At 47.0% G+C, this 25746-nt stretch overlaps 1 protein-coding gene across 2 annotated transcripts in view; it reads left to right on the forward strand.

The window, feature by feature from the left end:
• Window positions 1-24264, forward strand: part of PRELP (proline and arginine rich end leucine rich repeat protein) — a 78100-nt gene extending 53836 nt beyond the window's left edge. For both annotated transcript variants that reach the window (XM_069238442.1, XM_069238443.1), the window contains exons 2-3: window positions 4931-5903; window positions 16869-24264. In XM_069238442.1, the coding sequence (XP_069094543.1) occupies window positions 4949-5903; window positions 16869-17041 (1128 nt within the window). In that variant the 5' untranslated portion in view covers window positions 4931-4948 and the 3' untranslated portion in view covers window positions 17042-24264. The remainder of the gene's footprint in view (window positions 1-4930; window positions 5904-16868) is intronic.
• The last annotated feature ends 1482 nt before the right edge of the window (window positions 24265-25746 follow it).

A 25746-nucleotide genomic window follows, 5' to 3' on the forward strand; every position in this document is an offset into this window, starting at 1 on the left:
ATTGCAACTGTAAGAGAAACAGGCTGTAGAGAATCACAGGGTGTGCATTCTGTGTGCGGAGGGTATAGGGGCTTGATAGAGGGGTCGTCAGAGGCTGGGGAGTTTGTTGCATAGAGTTGCTTGATGCAAGGAGTGAGAGATCCGAGGTTGGACTGGGACAGAAAATAGGCCTCGGGAAACAAATTATAAGTGCCTCCACATTAGTGAATCATCTAGTGCAATAAGTGGCCCACATTTTTCAAATCAGTGCCATTTTCAAGTTGTCCACATTTTTCAAATCAGGGCGGTTTTCAAAGTGCAAATGGCAAGCTGTATAGGTGTTTTGCAAGCTATGAGAGACTGCACGCTTTTGAGCTAGCTGCAGGCAGAGTTTTTGGTAATTTCAGAGAAATTAACAGTAAAAAACGGCACATCAGACCATAAAACAGGCCCACAAAGAGCCAAAAAGCAGACCATACACTGACTTGTCAGCCCAGCCCTATATGCACTGCTTGATTGCCCTATAGGACAGCACGACCCTGAGCACACCACCTAGCCCAGAGTGTTTTTTTCATTAGCCTTCTGGTACATGCTACTTGAACTCTGCTTATGGGACAATAGTGAAACGAACACCAAGAAACACAATGTGCACGACATCTCGTGCCAGCTTCATGGAACCCTGTCTTTAGGAGAGTGTGTTCAGCTACCACTGAAAGAGAGCCTTGAGCCGACCAACATTCCTGACAATATGTGCATGACATAATGCCACTTTTCAGATCATTTTTAGGGCGCAGCCTACCAGACAGCACAGCTGTCTGGTTTGCTAAAGACATCTTGGGGACTTTCAGAAAGTTGACCTAGGAATGCATTCCGCTTGTTCATTGCCATTGGCTTTGTGGTTTGCAACCCATATTTTCTGGTTTTCCATTTGCTGTGGACAAAAGGATCACTTTCAAGCTTCTTACCCATGCCCACAAAGTGCTCCACGACACCGGACCAGCCTACCTAAACAACAGACTCAGCTTCTACAGCCCCACCCGTCAGCTCCGCTCCACTAACCTCGCCCTCCCGGTCATCCCCCGCATCCGAAGAAAGACCTCCGGGGGCAGATCCTTCTCATACCTCGCCGCCAAAACCTGGAACACCCTCCCCACCAAACTACGACAGACTCAAGACCTACTCACCTTCAGAAGACTCCTCAAGACCTGGCTCTTCAACCAGTAACAACACCTCCCCCCCCCCCCCAGCGCCTTCAAACCCTCACGGGTACGTAGTGCGCTTTATAAATCCAATGATTGATTGATTGATTTGCTGGATTTATTTGCTTTAGGCTCTCCAGGCTCAGTTCGTTCCCTGCCATTGCCTAAACCAGTGGTTCCCAACCTTTTGATTTATATGGACCCCCGTTTTAACATTAATAGAACCCAGGGACCCCCACTGAATCATAATTGGAATCCGGGGATCCCCGCCTGAGTCATTACTGGAAGCTGGGGACCTAATTTGTCAATATTTGTTAATATATTTTAATTTCCTAAGCAGTTGCGGACCCCCTGAGAAGGCTTCGCAGACCCCAAGGGGTCCCCGGACCACAGGTTGGGGACCACTGGCCTAAACTGTGTTTTCTGTATCCTTCCACAAACTCGCTTTCTGTTAACGGGCCTTTAAATTTTGTTCTTACCTCGTCAACCTCGTCACGTTTGCTGTGCACTCAAAGACTGATGTAAAATGTCAGGCGCTGACTTCCAAGCGCTCTTGTTTACTGTTCTTTCTCTGATTTCAAAGTGAGAGGATTTATGCGACAATCTTGTTGGATACTGGGGGTAAGAAAGAGGTTTTTTTTCTAGTATACAACATTTAAATGAACTGTTTAAGTATTTCAGAAAATATCAGAATTATGAATGCACAAATGAAGCACATTTTTGTATTTCTTAAGTGTTTTGAAAATAAATACTTTAATATGATCAAACTGAATCAGTAAACTAGGTGATGCAATTTCCACACATTTCTGCCTGTGTACTGTATAGTTTTATTAGTAATGCTGAATGCCCGTGCAAATGCAATGGTCATTTCAATTGAAAATGTGCTGTCTGTAATGGCAGTGTGCTACCACACCAGGAAAATTCCACTCTGTGCCACTCCACTCTACTCTGCACCACTCCACACCACTGCAATCTACTCTGCACCACTCCTCTTTGCACGACTCCATGCAACTGCACTCTGCACCACTTCACTCTATACCACCGCATTCTACGCCACTTCACATTACTCCTCTCTACTCTACCCTGTACCACTCTACTCTGTGCCAATGCTTTCTTTGCCTCTCTGCTCTACACTACTGCACTCTTTGCCACTGCAATCTGCACCTTTCCAGTATAAGCCACACCAAATCTACTCTGCATAACTCCACTCTATGCCACTGTACTCTACGCCACTCTGCAACACTGCATTCTATGCCCATACACTCTACGCCAATTCAATTTACTCTGCAACACTCAGCTCTATGCCCATGCATTATATGCCCCATCCACTGTATACCACTCTAATCGACTGTGCACTAACGACTGCACTCTATGCCACTGCACTCTACACCATTTTACTCTATGCCATTACACTATAAGCCACTCTATGCAACTCCACTCTACCCTGCACAACTCCACTATACGCCACTTCACTCTAACCTGAAGCAATCTACTCTAAGCCATTGCAATCTACGCCACTCCACTCTATGCCTCTGCACTCTATGCCACTCTACTTTTTACCACGGCACTGTACACCAGTGCACTATACAGAATTGCACTCTTCGTCTCTACACTCTAGACCACTGCACTCTACGCTGCACTGTACTCTACACCACTGCTCTCTACGCCACTCTACTCCACTCTACACCACTGCACTCTGACACTCCACTCTGCAATACTGCATTATCCCCCACTGAACTCTACACCACTCTCCTCTGCATTACTCCACTCTATACCACTGCACTCTATGGCACTATACTCTAATCTGCACCACTCTGTGCTACTCTGTAGTACTCTATGCCACTCGACTCTACTGGGCACTCTACGCCACTGCACTCTATGCCACTTGACTCTACTTAGCACCACTACCCTCTGCATCACTCAACTCTATGCCACTCCACTCTGCACCACTCTACGCCACTCTACTCTATCCCACTGCACTCTACGTCACTGGGGTCCTTTCCACTCTACTTCTGCACCACTCTACTCTGTGCCACTCCACTATGCACCACTTCACTCTGCACCACTGCACTCTACTATACACCACTCTAATCTACACCACTGCATTCTACTATGCTGCATTGTACGCCACTGAATTCAGTGCCACTGCACTCTACACCACTGTAATCTGAAACACTATATGCTAGTCCACTCTACTCTATGTCAATCCAATGTATGCCACTCTATGCGACTGCAGACTATGCCACTCCAATACACAACACTCTCTGTCACTCCACTCTACAACACTCTACTCCACTCTTCGCCATTCCGCTCTATGACACTCCATGCCACTGTCCTCTATGCCACAAATATTTGGCTATGCTGAACAGCAGCTGCGCTAGTGAACAACATGGCTAAAACACATTGGCAAAAAAAATAGCTCTTGCGTAGGTGACACCTATTGGCTTTACCAATGCTTGTTTCTTAAAGTCTTCTGCAAGAACCTCCTGAAACTCACCAATACAATGGGAGGGCTCATTTGGTGTCCCGGAAAGGGTTTCTATCTGTCAGTTGTACAGGGAAGATTGATGACAGATACCTTTCAATTCCAAATAGATAGCACGCTCAGTTTACAGAGGTCAGCTACATTTACAGAGTGCGTGAGAACTGTCTAACAAGAGCACCAGACCACACAAGGGATGTCAGGGCAGAAAAGCACAGTGCAAGGGTTCGAGGCCTGGGCCAAAGGCAGACTGCTAACCATGAAAGTAAGCAGATTTACAGAAATGCAGGTATACTTAAAGACCGATGGAGTTGGGGTGCAGCCAGTCACAAGGCATCACCCCTAATAAGATTGATTCCTCTACTGCACTCTCAACAGCTGGCTCGCTTCCTTCTTCAATGGCTCACTGCCAGCAGGAATAATCGTCACCCATTTTGGGGTATTATGTGCTATGTGTGAGATCCAGTGATTATAAAGCTTTGTGGAGGAGGGGGTAAGGAGTTCCATATTAAGGGGTGTGTTTTGGATTGAAACCTAAGTGAAGTTATAATGGCAGAAAATACCTGCTTTTGCAGGTGACCCACGTACACATCTGTACACATCTAATGCTGAGTTAGCACTTCCAGCTACTATCTTGAGGTCTAGTTCTTAATCCGCCTGGTAGACACATGGGTGCAAGGATTGCCATCTCACTGTACTGGATGTCTTACTGGAAGGAGAAGCGGTCCTTTTATGTCATGCCCTTTTTCAACATGGCATTCTCCAAGTCTGTCTAGGGGAAGCTGGCTTGGCAGTAGCAATCTCAACACACACAACTCAAAAGCATCATCTGTACCCATTTTCATCTGCTTCTTGAGACAAGCTAAGTATTGAGGTTTCTAGTGCATCATCTTGCAAAGTCTGTGTTGATAAGTCACACAACTTCTTCACCATGCACCACCACGTGCCCAGTGACACACTGTTCTGAAGGGGAAACAGAGAATGCTAGAGCAGAGGCAGATGACACGTCAAGAGACATGTCAAATGACAAGAGAAAGCAGGAGGGACTGAGGCAGTGGGGTTCACAGACTCGCCATGGGAAGAGATCTATAAAGTATGAAGGGAACTATTTTCTGTGGAAACATCATTAGAAGTTGCAGCACATATTCGGGTTGTTCTCAATGTCATATTTCTATGTCTCCTTGTTAAACAAATTTTTAGTGCATCTGAGAGTGTAAGCACTGGTTTGGACAATGTCTAACTAGCCTCTTCTGCACTTTCTGTGTTCCAGCTGCTGGGATCCTGGACCATGAAGACCTTTTTAATTCTGCTGTTCCCCCTGATCCTGTTACTGTTCTCTGAGGTTGATGGGCAACGCAGACCAAAGCCAACGAAGGCCAAGCCGCCGAAGCCACCCAAGAAGCCCACCCGACCTCCTCCAGAACCTGTGGAGCCGACGGACCTGCCACCACCTCTTCCTCCTGGTCCTCCATCCGTTTTCCCAGACTGCCCACGGGAATGCTTTTGCCCACCAGATTTCCCATCAGCAATTTACTGTGACAGCCGAAACCTGAGAAAGGTCCCAATTATCCCTGCCCGCACCCGGTACCTCTACCTGCAGAACAATTTCATTGATGATCTTCAGGAAGAATCCTTCAGGAATGCAACTGAGCTCAGATGGATCAACCTGGACAACAACCGCATCAGGAGAGTGGAGAAGAACATCCTGGAGAAGATGGATAACCTCACCTTCTTGTACATGGAGAGGAATCAGCTGAAGGAACTGCCTGCCTTCCTACCTGCCCACTTGGAACAGTTGAGGTTGAGCAGAAACCAGATCTCCAAAATTCCTGCGGGTGTTTTCAACAAGTTGGAGCACCTGCTGCTTTTGGACCTTCACCACAACAAGCTTAGCGATGGGATCTTTAACAAGAACACCTTCAAGGGCTTAAAGAACCTTATGCAGCTGAATCTTGCCCACAACATCCTTCGAAAGATGCCATCAGGGGTCCCCAGCAGCATCCACCAGCTTTTTCTGGACAGGAACAATATTGAGGAAATACCTGATGACTACTTTAAAGACTTTCCTCACCTGGCCTTCATCAGATTAAACTACAATCAATTGTCTGACAAAGGCACACCCAAGAACGTTTTCAACGTCTCGAATTTGCTGGTTCTGCAGTTGTCCCACAACAGACTGGCCTCTGTGCCGCCCATCAGCGCCACACTGGAGCATTTGTACTTGAATGACAATGTCATTGAAAGTGAGTAATCAGCTTTCCAAAGAGGTTGGTAATGGTGGGCGTAGTAATCTAGGTATGAGAACACGTGCCGCACAAGGTCTGTGTGGTTCCTGTGTTAGGCTGCCAAGTCCTCCCTGATCAAAAGTTAATTTTCACCTATGACACATCATTGATTGACACTGCTATTGCTGTTTATATCGTCAGAGACCGAGAGCCTGGCTGTTAGGTGAAAAAAGCTCTTAATTTTGCTTTGGGCAGATTCCTTATATCCATGCACACATTTATTCTGCCTCTTCACTACTGCATATGTCCGCTCCAGCTTCCAGACCACACTTTCACCGGCTTCAGCAGGTATCAGTTGGTATGGTTACAAACCTGCTTACCAGTCTGAAATCAGGCTCCCTTTTAGGTCCTCGTCCAAAATAATTTTCTGGCACAGTGCTAAGCTAGTTTCTTCTGCTCAGATTTCAATAGCTGCTTGAGTCGTTTGCTGCCCCCTAAAGAAAGCATTGGTTTCTCCTCACCTTAATTGTGTGTTACTGCCACCAAAATGGCAGCATTTCAAACGAAGGAGGTTTTGGAGATATTGAACTGCCTTCACAATTCTCAGGCCTGGATATTATTTAAGGTTAGCCGGAGGCTGTTCTTTGGTGCCTCTGTTGCTGCCCTTACCACTGCTGGTCTCAAAGGGCCTAAAAGATCCTGCCTGAACAGAAAGTAAGCAGAGCTCTGAAAGGTATGCTTTTTTTCTATAGCATTCACTCCTTGCCCCTTCCACAGTTCCTCAGGAACAGTATCGGGAGGGGGTCGTATAGCATGACAAGCGGCCTACCCTGTGATATGTAGGGTCAAAGACGGCATGATGCCATTTTCACTATCCCTGGCATTGGGTGCAATGGAACTTGTGTTTTCAGGTTGGGTTTTGTCCACACTCAGAGAACAGAATCTGTGTCCGAGTCGAGAGACTGTAAATGATCCTTCTCAGGAGTGCACAGTGGCAGTCATAAACTGGAGGTGCCACATTGAGCTCAAGTTGTTGACAGAAATAATGGAGGATCCTGATCTTTGGGATCATGTGGCATGGCCTGGAAGCATGGGTGAGCCCGTGCATCTTCTTTCCAAATGCAGGACCTTCCCAGGATTAGTATCTGCAGGGCCACAGACTCTTGCCTCGGTCTTTCTGGACCCAAGATTAGACTATGGCAATGCTGGGCATACTCTGTGTCCTACACTTCCTATTCCCAGTCCTGGGTCAGGATTCGAGGGCTGCAACGATGAAGAGTCATAGCATTAAGGCCCTTTAATTTGGCCTTTCAAGATATGTGGACCTTAATTCACAAATTTTTCAAAATTCAGTCAGCCCAGAGGGACATAGGACTCTTCCACCCCGTTTTTTTTTCTGAATTTCCAGGTTACATATCTCCGGTATTTCGTGGGTGGCCAATCAGGCCTCGCGCCAGAATCATACTGCCATTCTAAGGTTAGGCTTTCCACTGCGACCGACTCCTTATACTGAAGCATCGAGCATGAATTGTAGTTTCTCGTTTCTCAGACACAGACTTAGGATGTGCTTCTATCTGTTTTGTTTGCTCTTATTTTTTGTAACAGTTTGCAAGTTCCTCTACGACTTCCATCGAACTTCTTGCAGATCTGCAAATCCTGCTAAATTCACGGGGGAGTCCATTTGCCAGTTCTCAGAAGTTTTAGGTCTTTTCCCAGAAATCGGTGGATTTTACATTTCTAGTCTCTACCGCGATGAAAATATTTATTAGGAACACTTATGAGGTGTGTGGATCTTCAGTGGTCTACCCATCAGAAAGTTTGAAAAGTTCTGGGCTGCCAATTTGACAGTTTATAAAGACTCCCTTCAGGGGTCAACCACGCATAATCAAGGCTCCTGTGATGGCACCCCCAGAGACGGTGAGAACGAATTTCCTTAACTAGCCACGCAGACGCTAGGAAGCAGTACGCCTCGAAGGGGACCACTGCTCGACACATCCACGAGCGCATGACTGAGAGTCATGCAACAATAGCTACTGGTGACTTCCAGAAATTTGGGAAACCATTGAAGGATTCCTCCACTACTGCTGCAGGAAGATGTTCACTGGGTACGTTCTGCCTCTTGTCACTCCAAAAGTACACAAAAACAGCTTAACATAACATAAGCGGCCTATGAAAAACCTACCTCGGAATTTAAACTGTTAACACAAATATAAAAAAGTACTATTGTCCTTTATGTGAATTGAAGATTAAACCTAAGTTCGTTCGAGAATCCGGTCAAGGTGCAATACTGATTGGAAATCCCTTGAGAGAAATGCCCCGCTGTCAGCCTTTCATCGATAATCTCTCCATGGTAAACGTTGATCCCAGATGAAGTCTCCTACAGCATGAATCTCTCTGATCAAATGAGAATCCCGATGCTCTCTCAATCAGGAGTGGCATAACCTATGTACCCTCCTTTGTTATTTGTATGGTATGGCTCTTAGCAGAAGTTATTAGGTTCCTGTGTTCTGTTGTGCGGTCGGTAGGTGATAACAGTGTTCTACAAGTCTCAACAAACACTCACTTAAATTCATACATTCATATATTCCTTTGAAGGCAGAACATTTTTTGCAATAGGAGGGTGTCCCAAAAATAGTTAGGCCAGTGATATTCGGTAATATACCTCTTTCGAAGATGCACGACCTAGTATTTCCTCCTTTCTCTAACCAGAGCTGAACTTCATTTCTTAACCCTATCACACAAGGGTGTAGTGAAAGGAAATCCTCAGATAACCCCTGAATCCTTGAAATATAAAGCCTTGGAGGCTGGCCATTCCATTTTAATTCTGGCATCTGGTAGTTATCAGAGTCTGTCCCGCTGAGGTTAGGCAGGTCCTTAATTCACAGCTGCCAAACTTCTTAAACGCCATAACCTGGCTTTTATCCATCTAAATAGGTGTGAAACATACAAACGGAGTTTGGCCACAGATCTGTGGGGGAAATAGGATTTCACTCCATAGTGACTGCATGGGAGGCGGGGCTAGAGACGGTCTCAGGAGGCAGGGTCATGCGGAGTAGCCAGAGGGTGGGGGGGCACAGAGTTAGAAGTGGGGTAACGAGACAGAGTAAGGGGGCCTGCAGGGACAGAGCCAGCCTAAGCTTTAGGAGGAAGGGGCTGCTGGAATAGCTATTGCCTGACAGTCATCGGTGAACCTGAAGACACCGAGCCATGGGCAGATTGAGGAGAGGCAAGCCAGGAAAGGGTCAAAGACAGATCCAGCGTGAGTTTGAGGGGACACAGCCAGGATCAGTTGGTGGGAACAGGGCAATCTGAAGTAGCCAGGGCCTGGAATGACCTGTGAACAGGAAGCCAGCAGTGCAGACAGAAGACACAGAGATGGACATGGCCCGGGGATGGAGATTCGGGGGCAGCCTGAAGAGCCACAGGTGGCCTGGGGAGACACAAGAGGGATGGCCTCAGGAAGGTATCTCAGTCTCACGGACTACAGGATGTGGCATAACCCAATGCAGGATTACTAGGTCTTGCTTGATATGTTCACTCAAACAGAGGGGGCAGTCTGACGAGAGATGTGCTGCTGCACAGTAGACGAACAGTTAGACACGAGGCATACAAGCAGACAAGGGATGTGCAGCTAGACAGGAGACATACACCCAGACAAGGGATGTGCAACTAGACAGGATTTGTACTGCCAGAAAAGGGATGTACAGATGGACATGAGACATACACCCAACAAGGGATGTGCAGCTAGACATACAGCCAGACAAGGGATGTGCAGCCAGACACGATTTGTACAGCCAGAAAAGGGATGTGTAGCTGGACATGAGGCATACACCCAATAAGGGATGTTCAGCTAGACAGGAGACATACAGCCAGACAAGGGATGTGGAGCTAGACAGGAGACCTACAGCCAGACAAGTGACGTGCACCTGGAGATGAAACAAGCAGCCAGAAATGGGATGTGCAGCTAGACAGGAGACATACAGCCAGACAAGGGATGTGCACCTGGACATCAGACATACAGCCAGACAAGAGATCTGAAGCTGAACAGGAGACATACAGCCAGACAAGGGATGTGCAGCTAGAAGGGATTCGTACTGCCAGACTGGAGAACTAAAGCCAGGCAAGGGATACACAGCTGGTTGGGATGTTAAAGCTGGAGGAGCGGCAGGCTGTGCGAGATGACTAGTGAGTGAGGGGGATCTTTGATGGCACGCTTCAAAGTAAGCTATCTCTGGTTCATGAAGTGAGTGAGGGAGATCTTTGATGGCATGCTTCAAAGTAAGCTATGTCTGGTTCAAGGTGCAGTCAGGGCATGTGCTCTACGCAGCTTGTTGTAGCTGACTTCAACAGCAGAGATGCTGTGAGGGCCAGATGCAATCAGGGACACTTTTAGGATTTCGGGGAGCAAGGCCACACCGATTTTGGGGGGGCTTTTCCCATCATCTTTGCACTTATGATCCATTTTCAGCTAAATCACGTCCATTGATCATTCTTTAAAAGTTAATTAATAGTAAAACAAAGAAAGAAAATGATAGGCAATTGCTTATTTAAAATCAGCACCCATACTAACACCCACCCTTGTCTTGAGTTGCCCTTGGAGTCCCTTGATCCACATTAAGCAAACAGATTGGCATGGAAGTGGACTATGGGGCAGCCCTGTCTGAGGCTGTGGTATACCTGCCAACATTCTATTACCAAAAGAGGTAAAGGTAGTTATTACAGGTTAACTATTCAAATAAATTAACCAAGGCTCCTGTCCTGACCAAATAGCAAGGGCCCCCCTTAAAAGGTGGGGCCCTGGGCCAGAGCCCACTTTGCCCATACCTTAAAATGTCTCTGGATGCCGTGAGCTATGCAATGACGGGTGGCCTAGTAGAGTTGGCTCTGATAGCTCGTATAAGACCATAGAAAACAAAAGTCAATTTACCACACATGAGCCAGCTGTGGTCCTGTTGGAGTAACTTTCATGGTAACTCTGAATAATGCAGTATTAAGCTGTCTCCAGACTTGAACACAGTGTGGGCACCAGATGGGTTCCTACCTGGGCTCAATTTATTCCAGCAAACACCTCTTACCATTAAACCTGGAACTGGAGCTTGTCCCAGGAGTGTAGCGGGAGAAAGCACAACCCGCCTCCCCCTGCAGCACGTCTCCCCATAGCGCTTTCTGTGGATGCCCACTCAAAACACTCTATGCCGAGTTGAGGGACAAGACCTGAGAACCACTCTTCCTCTCATGATCCAGCTCGATTTATTATTAGGGCTATATAGCACGGACAAGACCCAATGGGTGGCCGAACACTTTACACAGAAATATATTTCGTCTTAACAAAAAAATCCGAAGCATGGTTTAGCCGTAGAAATAAAGCACGGTGAACACTATTTAAAAACGAAGACATTTTGCAGTTTGTTTTTCAATCAAAACAAGTGTTTTAGGAAAAACGATAATGTATGATAATGTTCTACCGCATATGCTCTAATATAGACAGTTACATAGGTTTAATGCCATACGCAAATATTGTCAAATAAAGTACCTGTTTACAAAGTTACAGCACAGAGAAGAAGCACCGAAAAGTTGAAGCACATTGAAAAATATATTGCTCTGTGCATACAAAGCATGGATGAGATACAGAATTAAACGTCTGACAACAAAGTGTATTCTCCAGATGTAAAATAGTCCGTTGTGCATTCTAAAAAGGTGAAAGAATAAATGAATACAGCCAACAGAAAGAAGTTCAGGCTCCATAACTTGTGCAGGTTGCTCCAAGCTGTCACTGACAAAGCATTAAGCCAATGGCTGAAGGCTCCTGAGTCAAAACAGCCAGTCGCTGAAGGAGGCTGAATCTAAGCCCCTTAGACCATGAATGGCGCAAGCGCCATTACACGCAAACCTAAAAAGACCCATCAAAGTTGTAGTAGGCGCTGAGCAAGTTTCAGGTCTTTAAAAAAGAGTCATGGGACAGAATTTTCCCAAATCTTAGGATTACTTTATGTGACGATTGTAGAGTTTTTCTTTTAGATCCTGACGGTTCAACACAGCACAAGCAACATATTCAACACAATCATGGTGCAAAACAATCACAGCGCCCCTCATAATTGTGACAGGCCTCTACCTTCGCATGTAAACACAGATATAGAGCTAGAGGAAGTCGAGGCTGGGCAGCTGGTTGGAACGTGACCAGGCTGTGCGGCGGGAGATGGGCGCTAAATAGCACATTCGAACAACAAATGCTTTAACAGTGCATTTAGGGTGAAATGCGACTATCGGGGACACTTCAATTATGCACCAGGGACAGGCCAAATTATGTGCCAGTGTTGACTAAATTATGTGGCATGAAATGGCAAATTATGCAGCTCGATGCGGCACAGTTTGGGATGCTATTACTTTATTACTTTGCAATTTTTACACGTGTTAACACTGTGTGGGCATAGGTTCACCTCATTAGTAGCAGTTAACATTCAACTAATAAGAAAGAGAAAGGTGACCAGTCAACCTTTGCAAAGGGTCTTCAAGTGGTGACTGGTAATCTCACCAGATGGGGGCAGGAGACCACACGCACACATACACACTCAAACACATGCATTCACACAGACACACACACTCATCCAATCACAACACTCACTTACAAATACCCATACTTCTTATACATACGCATGAATGCATGAAACATAAAAAACACGTTAAGCTTACCTTCACTGTAGGGAGGGAAGCCTCGGAGGTCCCAGGAGGGTTGCGACCTAATGCAGACAGTAAGGGAAGTCAGCAGTTCTGCACTCATCACAGAGTAGGATGGGCTCAGTGAGATTGGTGACCCCACTCTGTGACGAAGTGTCACTGATTGACACTCGGCCATGGGCACTTCAGGGCTTAAACTGAAGCGCCCAGGTCTGAGGCAATCAGTGATGTTCCCCCACAGCACAAGGCACTTTTGCCAGGCTGAGGAGGTCACACCCACAGAGCTGTGACATGCTCAGCCTGGCAAAGTTTGGCTTAGGTAGCCAGGAGTCTGCACATTCAGCCCATGTATTACTCCTGGCTGCCTGACCTGAACAAGTGGAGTGCCTGCCAGGCTGACCTTTGTTCAGCTTGACAGACACTCTCCTTGCCGGGAAAAAGGTGAAGGGTATGGCCCCCTCAGCCCATATGAACAGACCACAGCTGATGTCTTCACTGTGCCACCGGCAGAACACAGAAGGTCCTGCTCCCCCCCTTTTCTCTCAGAAGCCACCAAGATCAGCTGCGGCGTCCCCCAAGGATCCTCGCTGAGTCCCACCCTCTTCAACCTCTACATGATCCCACTGGCGCTATCGTCAGAAGCCACGCACTCAATATCGTCTCCTATGCCGACGACATCCAACTGATAGTCTCCCTCACCAACAACCCGACCACCCCCAAGAACAATTTCCACGAAGGAATGAAAGCAGTCGCCGCCTGGATGAAAGATAGTTGCCTCAAACTAAATCCGGACAAAACAGAAGTCCTCATCCTCAGATCCACACCCTCCACCTGGAACGAGTCCTGGTGGCCCACCGCCCTAGGAAACACCCCCGCCAACAATGCCCGCAACCTCGGCGTCATCTTAGACTCATCGCTCTAAATGCACTGACAGATGAGCGTAGTCTCATTGGGTTGCATCCACACCCTGTGCATGCTTCAAAAAATCTACAAGTGGATCCCCACCGAAGCCAGAAGGACAGTCTCCCAGGCCCTTGCCAGCAGCCGCCTCGACTACGGCAATGCACTCTATGGCGGAACCACCACCAAGATCCATAAAAGACTACAACGCATCCAGAACGCCTCCACCCGTCTCATCAGGAACACCCCATGACACAGCCACACCTCCGCCCTTCTAAGATACCTACACTGGCTGCCTATCGACAACAGAATCACCTTCAAGCTCCTGACCCATGTCTACAAGGCCCTACACGACCCCGGACCAGCCTAGCTCAACCACAGACTCTCCTTCTACACTCCTGCCAGACAACACCACTCCACCGACCAGGCCCTCGCTAACGTCCCCCGCATCCGGAAAACCACAACCGGAGGAAGATCCTTCTCCCACCTCGCCGCCAAGACCTGGAACACCCTCCCCATCCACCTCAGGCAATCCCCAACCCTGTCACAGTTCAGGAAGGACTTCAAGACCTGGGTCTTCGACTGATCCTCAGCACCCTACGTACCTCCCCCAGCGCCTTGAGACCCTCACGGGTGAGCCGCGCTTTACAAATCCCTGATTGATTGATTGATTGATTTGCCACAACATGCGCTGAGGTTTTTGTAACTTCTGAGCCATTTGAACTACAAACCAAAAATATTTTTGTTGAAATCTGCAGAATATGCATCACATGATGGGCTATGTGGCAAATCCATAATAATGCAAAAAGCACTGTGGCTGCACAACTGCATAATTTAAGTGTCCCTGATTATAGTATACCTATAACTGGAAAACATTACACATGAATATTTAGCTATTTTAAGGCACAAATACCTATAGCTTCTGCAGAAAATGCAAAATATTGTAATATCCAAGAATTATTTTCAATAACCTAGATAAAATGACATTACTTCTGTGAATATCAGATGCCAACTGATGGGAAAACCTAGATAATTAGTATTTGATTTGCTGCTCATGTCAAATGCTCTTGCTTCTGAACTCCTGGCAGTCCCTTTGAATAATCAGACCATGCTGTCAAATGTAATCAGGTTCTTTGTTCTATCAGCACTCTCCTCCTAAATTATAAACAGAACAAAAACATGCAGTGCAATTAGGCGTCCACTGTTAGCTGAAGACTACAGAGAGCAGATGCCAAACCTCAAGCCCTTCCTTCCCCTCTCCACTTCTGCAAACGCAGCATGCTTCTAAAACAGCCATTTGATACTAATTTAAACTGTAAACTTCACACTTGTATAGTGCACTACTCACCTGTTAGGGTCTCAAGGTGCTGTATGCATACCGCTGTGGAACCCCCTCCTGGCTTCTCCCTGTGAGGAGCCCACTCCTGGGCACCCCCAGGGTGAAGCCAGACATCCAAGCACTGTCAGGGTCATTGTGGAGATTAAGCAAGCTATTGCCCAAAGTTACAGAGTGGGACCCATTAATTAGATTAGGCACCGAGGCGAGAATTATCTGGTCCAAGGGAATTGAGTCCAAGACCCACCGAGGCGGGAATTGAACCCTGGTCCCAGGCCAGATCTCTGCATCAGGGTCTGACGCTCTAACCATTGTGCCACACTTCTCCACTTAGGGTCAGTCTTTACGGTATTCAATTTTTTGGAGGGGGGGTTAAAGAAAATCATTTTCACGAGCAGGCTCTCAAATCACCTTTGCTCAAAGGTTTGTTAGAAACCACAGACCGAATTTACACAAATGTCAAACACTCTCTGTGGTGACTCGAACTGGAGCCACTTTTCTTGACAACTTATGTTCTGTTGGTTCAACTGTTTCTTGAAGAAACTGCAGAAGAAGGACGATTAAAGGCTACGTGCCACTCTGGGATAGATGCATCTCGAGGAGAAAGATGCTGTGCGTCTGGTGTCCATTCCCAGCTGCCTACATCCAATGACCAGTTTTGTGTGAGCTGGGGCAGAGGGAAGGGAAGTGCCATACTGCTGCAGATTGAAGGGAAGTGGATATGGACCTGGCAGGGTGTCTTTGACCCAATCACACAGCTTTGTGCCCATATCCCATGGTGGCATAGGTATCCACTTTACTTCCATGCCCATAAGCAGATCTGAGGTGAGTCAGATAGCACCCTTCCTCCACATACACCGGGTGGTATAAAGAAGGCGGGTGTGTGTCTACCCACCAGTTGTGTTTCAGCTCTCCGTATTTAGCAAGTGGATCCCGCCAAGAGCACCTGGCAGAGACTTCAAGATGAAGGATGTCACTAAGCGGTGCCAGTGTGAAGTCTGAAAGGCCATGGACCAGACTGTGACCACTATCCAGATGCACGGGTTTAAAGGCTCGAAGAGCAGTTTTGAAGTCACTTTCTGGAAAATACAGTTTCACTTTCTTTAGGCGACCGAGCTGGTTCCTACCAGCTGTCTTTGTTTTTTGCAATATGTTTTTGAGGGGGAATCCAAGTGACTTGGCATTCAGTGAAAGTTGGGGTTCTAAGCCATCAATGTCTTTGTGATTAAGCCTGGCTTCGACAGTTTCTTGTTTGCTGTTCTTGGAAAATAACAGGTATTCTGTCTCTAAAGAGAGTGTTCTTTTGTTCATAATATAATGAAGAAAATCCAATAATAATGATGCACTCTGATTTCAAAGGAAGATATTTCTTCTATGTCTGCAATTGCAGACACAATTCAGCTGTGAATAAATGGACTTTTAATTGTGAATTTGGAGCCTATTGAAATCCTCACCCCGAGGCATTTTCGGATTTGTAAAACTATTAATTCAGATGGGTTTTCTGCAGGGGGGGGATTATCTTAGTATAATATAGATGTCTATCTGTCTGCTACATCATCCTTAGGAATACTGGAGAGCAGTGACCCACTTGTTTACTGGTCGTCTTACGTGGTCTTCACATACACGATGAGGGATTGGTAGCTGTGCCCAGTGAGAGCTCAGGGTTGAATAAGCCAGTATGTCTGCTTACTGCGAATATACAGGTGGTAACTTTGAAGTTCTAGGTTTTAATCCTGACCATGATTAATCACTATTGCAGAGGGCTTGATAGATCACTGCTTGGGAGGAATTAGTGCTACCAGTATTGTCTGGCATGTTTGTGAAAAGGATTGAGTTGAGGAAGCTGGCTGTTATAGGGGGCAGTAATAATGTCCCGTTAGTGTTGACTTGAGCAGTCAGGAAACTATTAAACGTCCATACTCCTTGCTTTGAAAGAGCAAGCAATGAAAATTAGTGAGATGGGCCTTCAAGACAGTATGGGGTCTCTCTCTGCTGAAATGTTCCCTCTACTCTTACCCGCTGACTGCCACCTTCACCAGCAACAATGTGTAATTCTCTGTTTTCCTTTCCAGAGGTCAACGGCACAGAGATCTGCCCTTATATGGTGTCCTTCGAAGTCTTCTCCTCTGAGCCCGAGAAGATCCCCCGCTTGCGGTACCTGCGACTTGACGGGAACCAGCTCAAGCCCCCCATTCCTCTGGACATCATGCTTTGCTTCCGACTCCTGCAGTCAGTCATCATTTAAACTCTGTGACCCCTTATCCGAGGTGGGGTGTAGAGAGTCCTCAATGCTCCCAAGTGACACTTATGCTCGGAATCTTCTGCCAGCGAGGTTTTACGTATTCTAGACTTTAGATCCTCCCAAGGCGTATACTGGTCCTGCTCAGGGCATCGATAAAGGAAGAGGGGCTTTATCAGCAGTTGGCACATAGAGGGTGACATGTACCATGGCATTGGCATGCACACCAAGGCAAACTTCCAATGAAGCAGACTCTTACTGAGGCAAGCGCACGCTGATGTACACATGTAATTCTGCACACTCAAGCTAATGTAAGGTTGTAATGATGTACATTTGCACCGAACCGCACTCAGGATGCATCCCACCTTGAGGCATCTTGGTAATGAGGCACACACTCACGAATGCATGCTTTGATGCAGCCCACACAGAAGCGCACATGTATGATCTAAACACCCCCTTGAAAAGAGGCACATTCACTCTAATACACAATTTGGATGCAAGCCACAGTGGTGCATACTAGTAATGATATACGCTCTCAATGACGTGATGATGCACACTCCCAATGACCGGCACTTGTAATGATGCAAATTCTACTAGTAAAGCACACACGTAAGGAAGCACACTGAAGCACACCCTTCCACTGATGCACACTTGTAAGGAAGCACACTCAAGCACACCCTTCTGCTGATGCACACTTGTAAGGACGCACACTCAAGCACACCCTTCCACTGATGCTCACTTGTAAGGAAGCACACTCAAGCACACCCTTCCGCTGATGCACACTTGTAAGGACGCACACTCAAGCACACCCTTCCGCTGATGCTCACTTGTAAGGAAGCACGCTCAAGCACACCCTTCCGCTGATGTACATTTGTAAGGAAGCACACTCAAGCACACCCTTCCACTGATGTCCACTTGTGAGTAAGCACGCTCAAGCACACCCTTCCACTGATGTGCACTTGTAAGGAAGCACACTCAAGCACACCCTTCCACTGATGCGCACTTGTGAGGAAGCACACTCAAGCACACCCTTCCATGATGCGCACTTGTAAGGAAGCACACTCAATAACACCCTTCCACTGATGCGCACTTGTAAGGAAGCACACTCAAGCACACCCTTCCACTGATGCGCACTTGTAAGGAAGCACACTCAAGCACATCCTTCCACTGATGCGCACTTGTAAGGAAGCACACTCAAGCACACCCTTCCACTGATGCACACTTGTAAGGAAGCACACTCAAGCACACCCTTCCACTGATGCACACTTGTAAGGAAGCACACTCAAGCAAACCCTTCCACTGATGCACACGTGTAAGGAAGCACACTCAAGCACACCCTTCCACTGATGCACACGTGTAAGGAAGCACACTCAAGCACACCCTTCCACTGATGCACACTCAAGTACACCCTTCCACTGATGCACACTGGCAAAGATCCGCAGTCATGATGATGCAGCCTCAGAATCAACGCACATTTGACAAGAGGCACAAGTGTATTGATTTACAATCAGGGTCCACACTATGGCCAGTGCACATGCGGAACAATGCAGTGCAGCGCTGATGTATACTTGCTTTAGTGGTGATGTGCATGCATCTGTGAATTGGCACAATAATGCAATAGCAACTCTTTGCAAGTATTCATACATGCATTCTGTTACAAGCACATTTTGCACAAGGCTCACCTCAGTATGTACTTGACTGCATGCACAATGCTCTGGTACAGAAGTGCAAACGGTCATATTTAGACACTGCCTCGTAATCAGATGTGCACAATGCACACAAACTTGCAGTAAAATGCCTACATGTACATCGTGAAGCTGGTGCACACATTTACACGTGAACGCTTTGACAGCGGTGTGTAATGCTGGTCCCAAAAGGTCCAAACTATGCCTGAATTCTAGATATCCTTCTATAGATAATGTGAATACACTGACACTAAATTGAGCTCACTTACATAACAATGAAGTAACTGAAAATGAGGCGCGGATCAGGGCGTTCAACACCTAAAATGGACACCCCGTCACATACATTTATCAGCATACAAGCGCTCACATTGACAGACCCACGTGTAGGTTTCACCACAGGAGCACACAATGCAACATAGACTAACATGCTAAGACATAAGCACAATCACATGGTCGGCATTGAACATGTGCCTTCCACAGGGATGCACATTCACAGATCTGCATCCTGCGTACTTCCTTAGCTGGTAGATATAGTTAGGTGCGTACACACAGATAGTGAGATGTATACATTCAGGGAAGTATGTCTCACCTTCCAATAATGCAGTTGTAACACTTGGAGGAAAGTCACACTTCTCTTACATATTAACATTACCGAGTCACGCCTTCCCAAATAGAGACGCCGGTACAAAAACACGCATTTTTAAACACAGATCCATGCTGGGCGGCGCTGTTCTCGCGCACACACAATTTCCATTCCTGGCATGTGCATTCCTAATGAAAAACATTAAGCCCCACACACAACTGTACAGTGTCAGACATGTAAATCGGCTCTTCCCCTGACTGCAGGCATGTTTACCTTTATAGACGTATTGTGTTCTCCCATGTGTACACCTGCACACAGGCATCCACGTATGTATTTTCACACCCATTCACAAATTGATCAAAAGACACATTCCAACAAGCATATGTATATTTTCACAAATTAATTCATTGATAGGAACACAATTCCTCACACCTGCATATTTCCACACAAACTCACGTGTCACCCTGTACAATGCCGCGGTGGAGCTTTTAAATGTCAAAGAGGTGCATATGCCAATCACTCCCAAGAGACTGGGCACTTTGAGACCCTGGCGGGCGCCCCCACCATCCCCCGCAGAGCCCGAGCCGTGCTGCCCTGCAGACTCTCCTCCACCTGCACAGACCCAGTGCCCCCTGCTGGAGGGCAGGGTGTACACAGACTATTGTTTGTCCACCCTGGATATCCAGGGGGCGGGGAGGGGTGGGGTCACTCAAGTCTTCTGAGGTGCTGGTCACTGCAGATGAATGTGGCAGGGTCCGTGGACTGTGCAGTGTCTTCCTGGAGAGATGGGGGGTGCTCACCCACACTGCATTTATTACTAAGGCCATAGGGGGCGCTCTCTGTACCATGCAGTAATTACTGGCAGTTCTGTTACTTGAACTGCCTGCCTTGGGTTTGTAAGCAGCCTCTCGCTTCATGGTTCATTCTACCTGACAAACTCCGCTCACCTCTCCTGGAGAGTGGCCAGCAGCCGGGGAGTGGACGAGTTCCTGGCACTCATCATCTCTTCAGCTCACACGTGTCTTCAGCGCCTGCGCTCTTTGTATTCTGGTATTCTGGGTCCATCCTTCGCTGGGTGTTATTCGCTTCACCCCTGCACTTTCCATGTGTTCCAGGCCTCTCGTCCATTCTATTTAGGTGCTTCTTGGACAGCTTTTACAGCATGGCTCTTCGGGGCAGGCGCACCATTAATGAGCCAGTTTGCTTCAGAACTAGGCAGGCCCAACATTTGACTAGTGTTCCTTCTGGTGAACAGGCTCCGGAGTCACGCACGGTAGCAGGAAAACAGCTTCCTGTGTCATGGAGGCAGAAGTCACGGTACTAGGAAAATACCCTTGTGTGTTTCAGAACTGACTCAAATGCATTTAATCTTGAAACTCAGTGTCCTGTCCATGGCTTTCTCTCAGTTGATATTGCACTGCTTCCTCAGTATCCTAGCTGTGTTCCTCCCTCTGGGCTCCAGAATTTTTTTTCTGTTACTATTTAGCTCTGTTTTGCACTCTGTATTTTAGGACTGTTTTTCTCCTGTGCAGTAGGTGTATGCCATGTCTTTGTTCTAAGTTGTTCTTCTATGATCTAAGTTCGTGCCTCTCTCCATTTGCATTGTATGTTTCTCCCCTTTAAAGTTGTAAGTTGTTTTTTCCTCTCTGAGATTTAGGTTGCTTTGTTTCTGTAGTCGATGTCTCCTTAGGGCTGGCTGTAGGGCAGTGCGACTGGTTCGGCTGCAGTGGGCGCAGGCCTGGAGGGGGCACTGACCTCAGTGGGGGGCGCTGTCTTTAGCAATAACTTACAATTGAACTTTGGCTATAAAAACACCTGCTACAAAATAACGTGCTCCAGCGTTTAGGCAGCAATTAAAATGTCCACTTAACACTTGTGATTATTGTTCTTGCTAGAGGGAGAGATCATATTTTTGCCCAGTGGCAGTTTTGACTCACCGTAAAGTAGCACAGAGGGTTAATATGCCTGCTGCAAAGAACAGATCTTTCTTTTATGTGGATGGCTGATGTGGATTAAGCCTTTATTAGCGCTTTAAAACAAATGAAATGTATGCGAGAGGGTCTATGGACAGATGAGGGGCCTTTTTACGGGTGGTAGCGAGGAGCTGTTGGGGGGGGTTTACAGATTGGAGGGGGCTAGACTGGGCGTCACCAGCACTAGAGCCAGTCCTGTGTCTCCATGCTTCACTTTCTTTTGTGTCACTATTTGTGTCGGGACTCCATGTCCCTCTGTGCTCTAGAGCTCTATGCCTTTATGTTCAATGTATCAGATATTGATTATTCTATGTCCCTCTTAGTTCTAAGTCTCTATCCCATCTTTTGGTCTCTTTGCATTTTCCTATGATATAGACCTCCCTGAACCTTTCTAGACTTCGCTTTCTCACCCATGCACTATGCTTTCGTGTGTTAGACGTCATTTCTCTGCCTGACTTTATTTATTCTCTCGCTTTTGTAACCCTCTTTCCCACGGCCTCTCACAGTGAGTCTATGGCTATGATAATTTTCCTTGTCCAGATACCAGCTTTCACAGGTACTTCCCATTTATCCCTTCACCCTCAGTCTTATATACCCTCTCCCACCACCACCAGAGCCTCTCCCTAACTTTCTCTCTCAACCTGTCCCTCTTTTCCTACAGCACGGAAATTTCTGCAGTTGTTCTTAATCTACTGCATTCTGCCTCTATCCCAAATGGCTATTAATAAAATGCAGAGTAGTGCAGTGCAGAATAAACCTCAAAGTTTCCAGTCCACTCGACCCCTGAGCCCAGATTTACATAGAAGCTGCGCAATGTTGGGCAGCAAGTAAAGTTGCTGCATTGCGTGAACAGGAGAGAGCAGAACAGAGCCATGTCTACTAAGACGTGATGCTGTTCTGCTCTCTGCCTGCGCTGGTGCACTTTTGGCTGCCTGCACCAACGTAGACACCCATGCCCCAAAGTGCAAAGGTGTCTGCATAATGGGAAATATAGGTTTAGTGCTCAAAGGTGTCACTTCCAGTACAAAAACTATGCTTTTAGGCATTTCCCCCTTTGTGTCTGTGCTGTACAATGCAGCACACTTGCAAAGTGGGGAACAAGTAGAAATGAAAATAAATCTCCTTGTTTCCCTGCCTTGAGGAGGAGCAGGACTTTGGCACAAATCCCTGTCTGTAATTCTTTGTAGCTAGGGAGTTGTGTCAAAACCCATGGGTGGTTGCATGGGAACACCCAAGTACCACCCCTGAACACCCCTTGGTACAAAGTAACGCAAGGCAGTGCATTGCTGCACCCTTGTTGTAGAGCAGGGACCAGTAAATTTAAGCTTGAGCGTGCTGCACCTTTGCTGAAGAGCAGGGCCCAGCTACACCCACCGCTCATGTTTGTTCACTCATGGTGTAGAGCGGGGCCTAGCTACACCAATGTTTATGCTCGCAGCACCCTTAGCAAGAGGGAGTCCAGCTACATTCAACACTTGTGCTTTGTGTACCTTTGGTGAAGAGCAGGGCTCAGCTACACCCAACAATTGTGCTTACTACCCCCTTGTTAAAGAACTGAGCCCAAGTAGCCCCAATGACTTGTGCTTGCTGCATCCATTGTGTACAGCACGGCCCAGCTACCTGCAACGCTTTGCTCACTGCACCCTTGCTATAAAGCTAGACCTGGCTAACACCATGCTGCAACTTGCTCCACACTGAGCACCTGCTGCTCTCTTCTGTTTCACTATCGCAGGACCCTGCTGCCTCCATATTTCTGCACCTGCTGTCTCTGTGACTGGTCTTTGAGTACCTTAACGCTTTACCCATTGGTTACTGAATGTTGGTAATTAGTCCAGGCACTACATTTTAACTTCTACACTATGGTCCACAGCCCAGATTTACTAATGCTTTGCACCAGGTTTGTTTCACCTTCGTGAAGCAAACCTGGCGCAAAGTGTTAGGACTGACTTTACTATACAACATAAATCAGGATTTGCGTTGGCTAGTTTTCCAAAGTAACGTAAATTTGTGGTATGCACTGCTTGCATTATTTTGCATCAAAGGGAGGTTTCATGGGTGGCACATGGGCCCTCTAAGGCAGCCACCCACAGTAAATCTGGGGATTTACAAGTTTTTGATGCAAAGCAACACTGCACCAAAGATGCTGCGCTGTCTTGCGTCAAAGGGAGAGACAAAATGAGCCATATATAGGAAAATATGGTGGATATTTTCTTTCTCCAGGGCTGTTGCACTTTTGGCAGCCATGTGCCAACACACACATCCTTGTGCCATAGTGCAAGTGTGTTTGCGTTCTATAAAGCTTTTGTTTGAGACTGGAACAGGTCTCTTTTCGTACAAAAACTATGGTTTACGTTTTTTCCCATGTTGTTGGTGTGTTGTACAATGTAGCAGACATGCAAAGTTGAAAAAACAAGAAGTGAAAACATTTCTGCTTGCCACGCCTGCCTCGAGGAAGCATAATATTTTGGAGCAAATCCCTGTCTAGCACTGTTGCTATTTAGCGATTTGCATCAAAAACCATGGGTGGTTGCATGGGAAAGCCAGTGTTCCACTCACGGAATGCCCACTTGATGCAAAGTAGCGCAAAGCAGTGTATAGCACATTTTTGTGTTACTTTGGGATACTATCCAACACAAACCCTGATTTGTGTTGGATAATAAATCCCACCCGAACAGTTGTTGCTGGGTGTGCGTCAAAAAAGTGCTACAGACCTGGTGCAAAGCATTAGTAAATCTTGGCCAATGTTTTCTGGATTTAGGCAATATTTTGGGGGATGTTTTGACAAGCAGGGGAAGTCGCTGTTCACCTTTCTGCAATTGTGCTCTCTCTCCAAAGTGCTTTTGTTCTGTGCGCTCTCCCGGCTGCGAATATACTGAATGTCTCCGGGTCAGTTATCTATGCACAGGCATGCAATATATGTTATTAGACCATATTTTCATCTCTTATTGACTCAACTCTGTTGGTCTTGAAAATAAAATGTTAAAATGCCTTTTGCGATAAATGAGTCCTGATTACAACCCAGCAATATGCATCAGCAACCTCACTGACACTGACAAAAACACTGCCCTCTTCACTAACAATACTGCTGTCTCCAGAACTGAAAAGACCACTGTCCCCCGAACAGAGAAGTCCGCTGTCTCCTGAACAGAGAAGACGGCTGTCTCCTGAACAGAGAAGACCGCTGTGTCCTAAACAGAGAAGATCACTGTCTCTTGAACACAGAAGACTGCTGTCGCCTGAACAGAGATCACTATTTTTTTTAACAGAGAGGACCGCTGTCTCTTGAACCAAGAAGACCAATTTGTCCTGAACAGAGAAGACCGCTGTCTCTTGAACAAAGAAGACCACTGTTTCCTGAACAGAGCAGACCTCAGTCTCCTGAACAGAGAAGACTGCTGTTTCCAGAAATTATATCTTCCTGCCACCTGAATTGACAGGATCACTGCTGGCTGGATATCAGAATATTATGTGGGAATTATCAATGTGCCAAAATATTGTAGTGGCAATATCAATGACCAAAATAGCGAGAAGGATGTTTTATATGTAGGTAATAATAGTCTTACCATTCTTAGGCCCTCATTCTGACTTCGGCGGTCTTTCAAAAAGACCGTCGAAGCAGCGGGCGCTACTATACCGCCAGTGCTGGTGGTATTTGTGGCTCCCCATTTTGACATTTCCACAGGGCCAGGGACGGAAACGTCACATCAACATTGCAACCGGCTCATAATAGAGCCGGTGGCAAAGTTGATGTGCAGCGGGTGCAGCAGCACCCGTTGCTCATTTCACTGCCCGAAATTCGGGCAGTGAAATGCGTAATGGGGCCGTGCCTGGGGGCCCCTGCACTGCCCATGCTAAGTGCATGGGCAGTGCAGGGTTCCCCAGGGGCACCCGAGTCCCCCTTACCGCCAGCCTTTCCATGGTGGTTTTACCGCCATGGACAGGCTGGCGGTTGGGGACTCATAATCCCCAGCAGTGCTGCCCTCTGGATTATGACCGCCTGGCGGAAGCCTGGCAGTCAAGTGGAGGGGCCAGCCGTATGGCCGTGGCTAATGCGCCATGGTCATAATACACTGGCGGTATACCGCCAGCATGTTGGCGGTGTTACCGCCAGTGTACCCCTGGCCGCCAGGGTCGTAATGAGGCCCTTAATGTTGTTTCTCTATATAACCATGTTTCTCAATAGCTCTTGGATTTCGTGGTAGTCCAGGGAAATGCCCAAAAGTAGGTGGGACAGCAGGGCCTTCTTCAACTTGCCCAGATATGGTTACATGCTCCATCCTACACGAGGAGTTGTATAGCATTGACCAAACAATAGAATACATGCTCAGGCACTGAAGGGAAGGGTTTCTGTTAAGGGGCTCCTAGCGCCTGTCTGTGCACCAATCCTCAAAATGCTGTCAGTACTGTACCCCTTCTAGGCTCTACTGGTTATGGTAGCCACCCATTGACTCAATCGAGCAACATACTAGG

The sequence above is a fragment of the Pleurodeles waltl genome, chromosome 6, assembly GCF_031143425.1.
Source record: "Pleurodeles waltl isolate 20211129_DDA chromosome 6, aPleWal1.hap1.20221129, whole genome shotgun sequence".
In the NCBI taxonomy this organism is placed as follows: Eukaryota; Metazoa; Chordata; class Amphibia; order Caudata; family Salamandridae; genus Pleurodeles; species Pleurodeles waltl.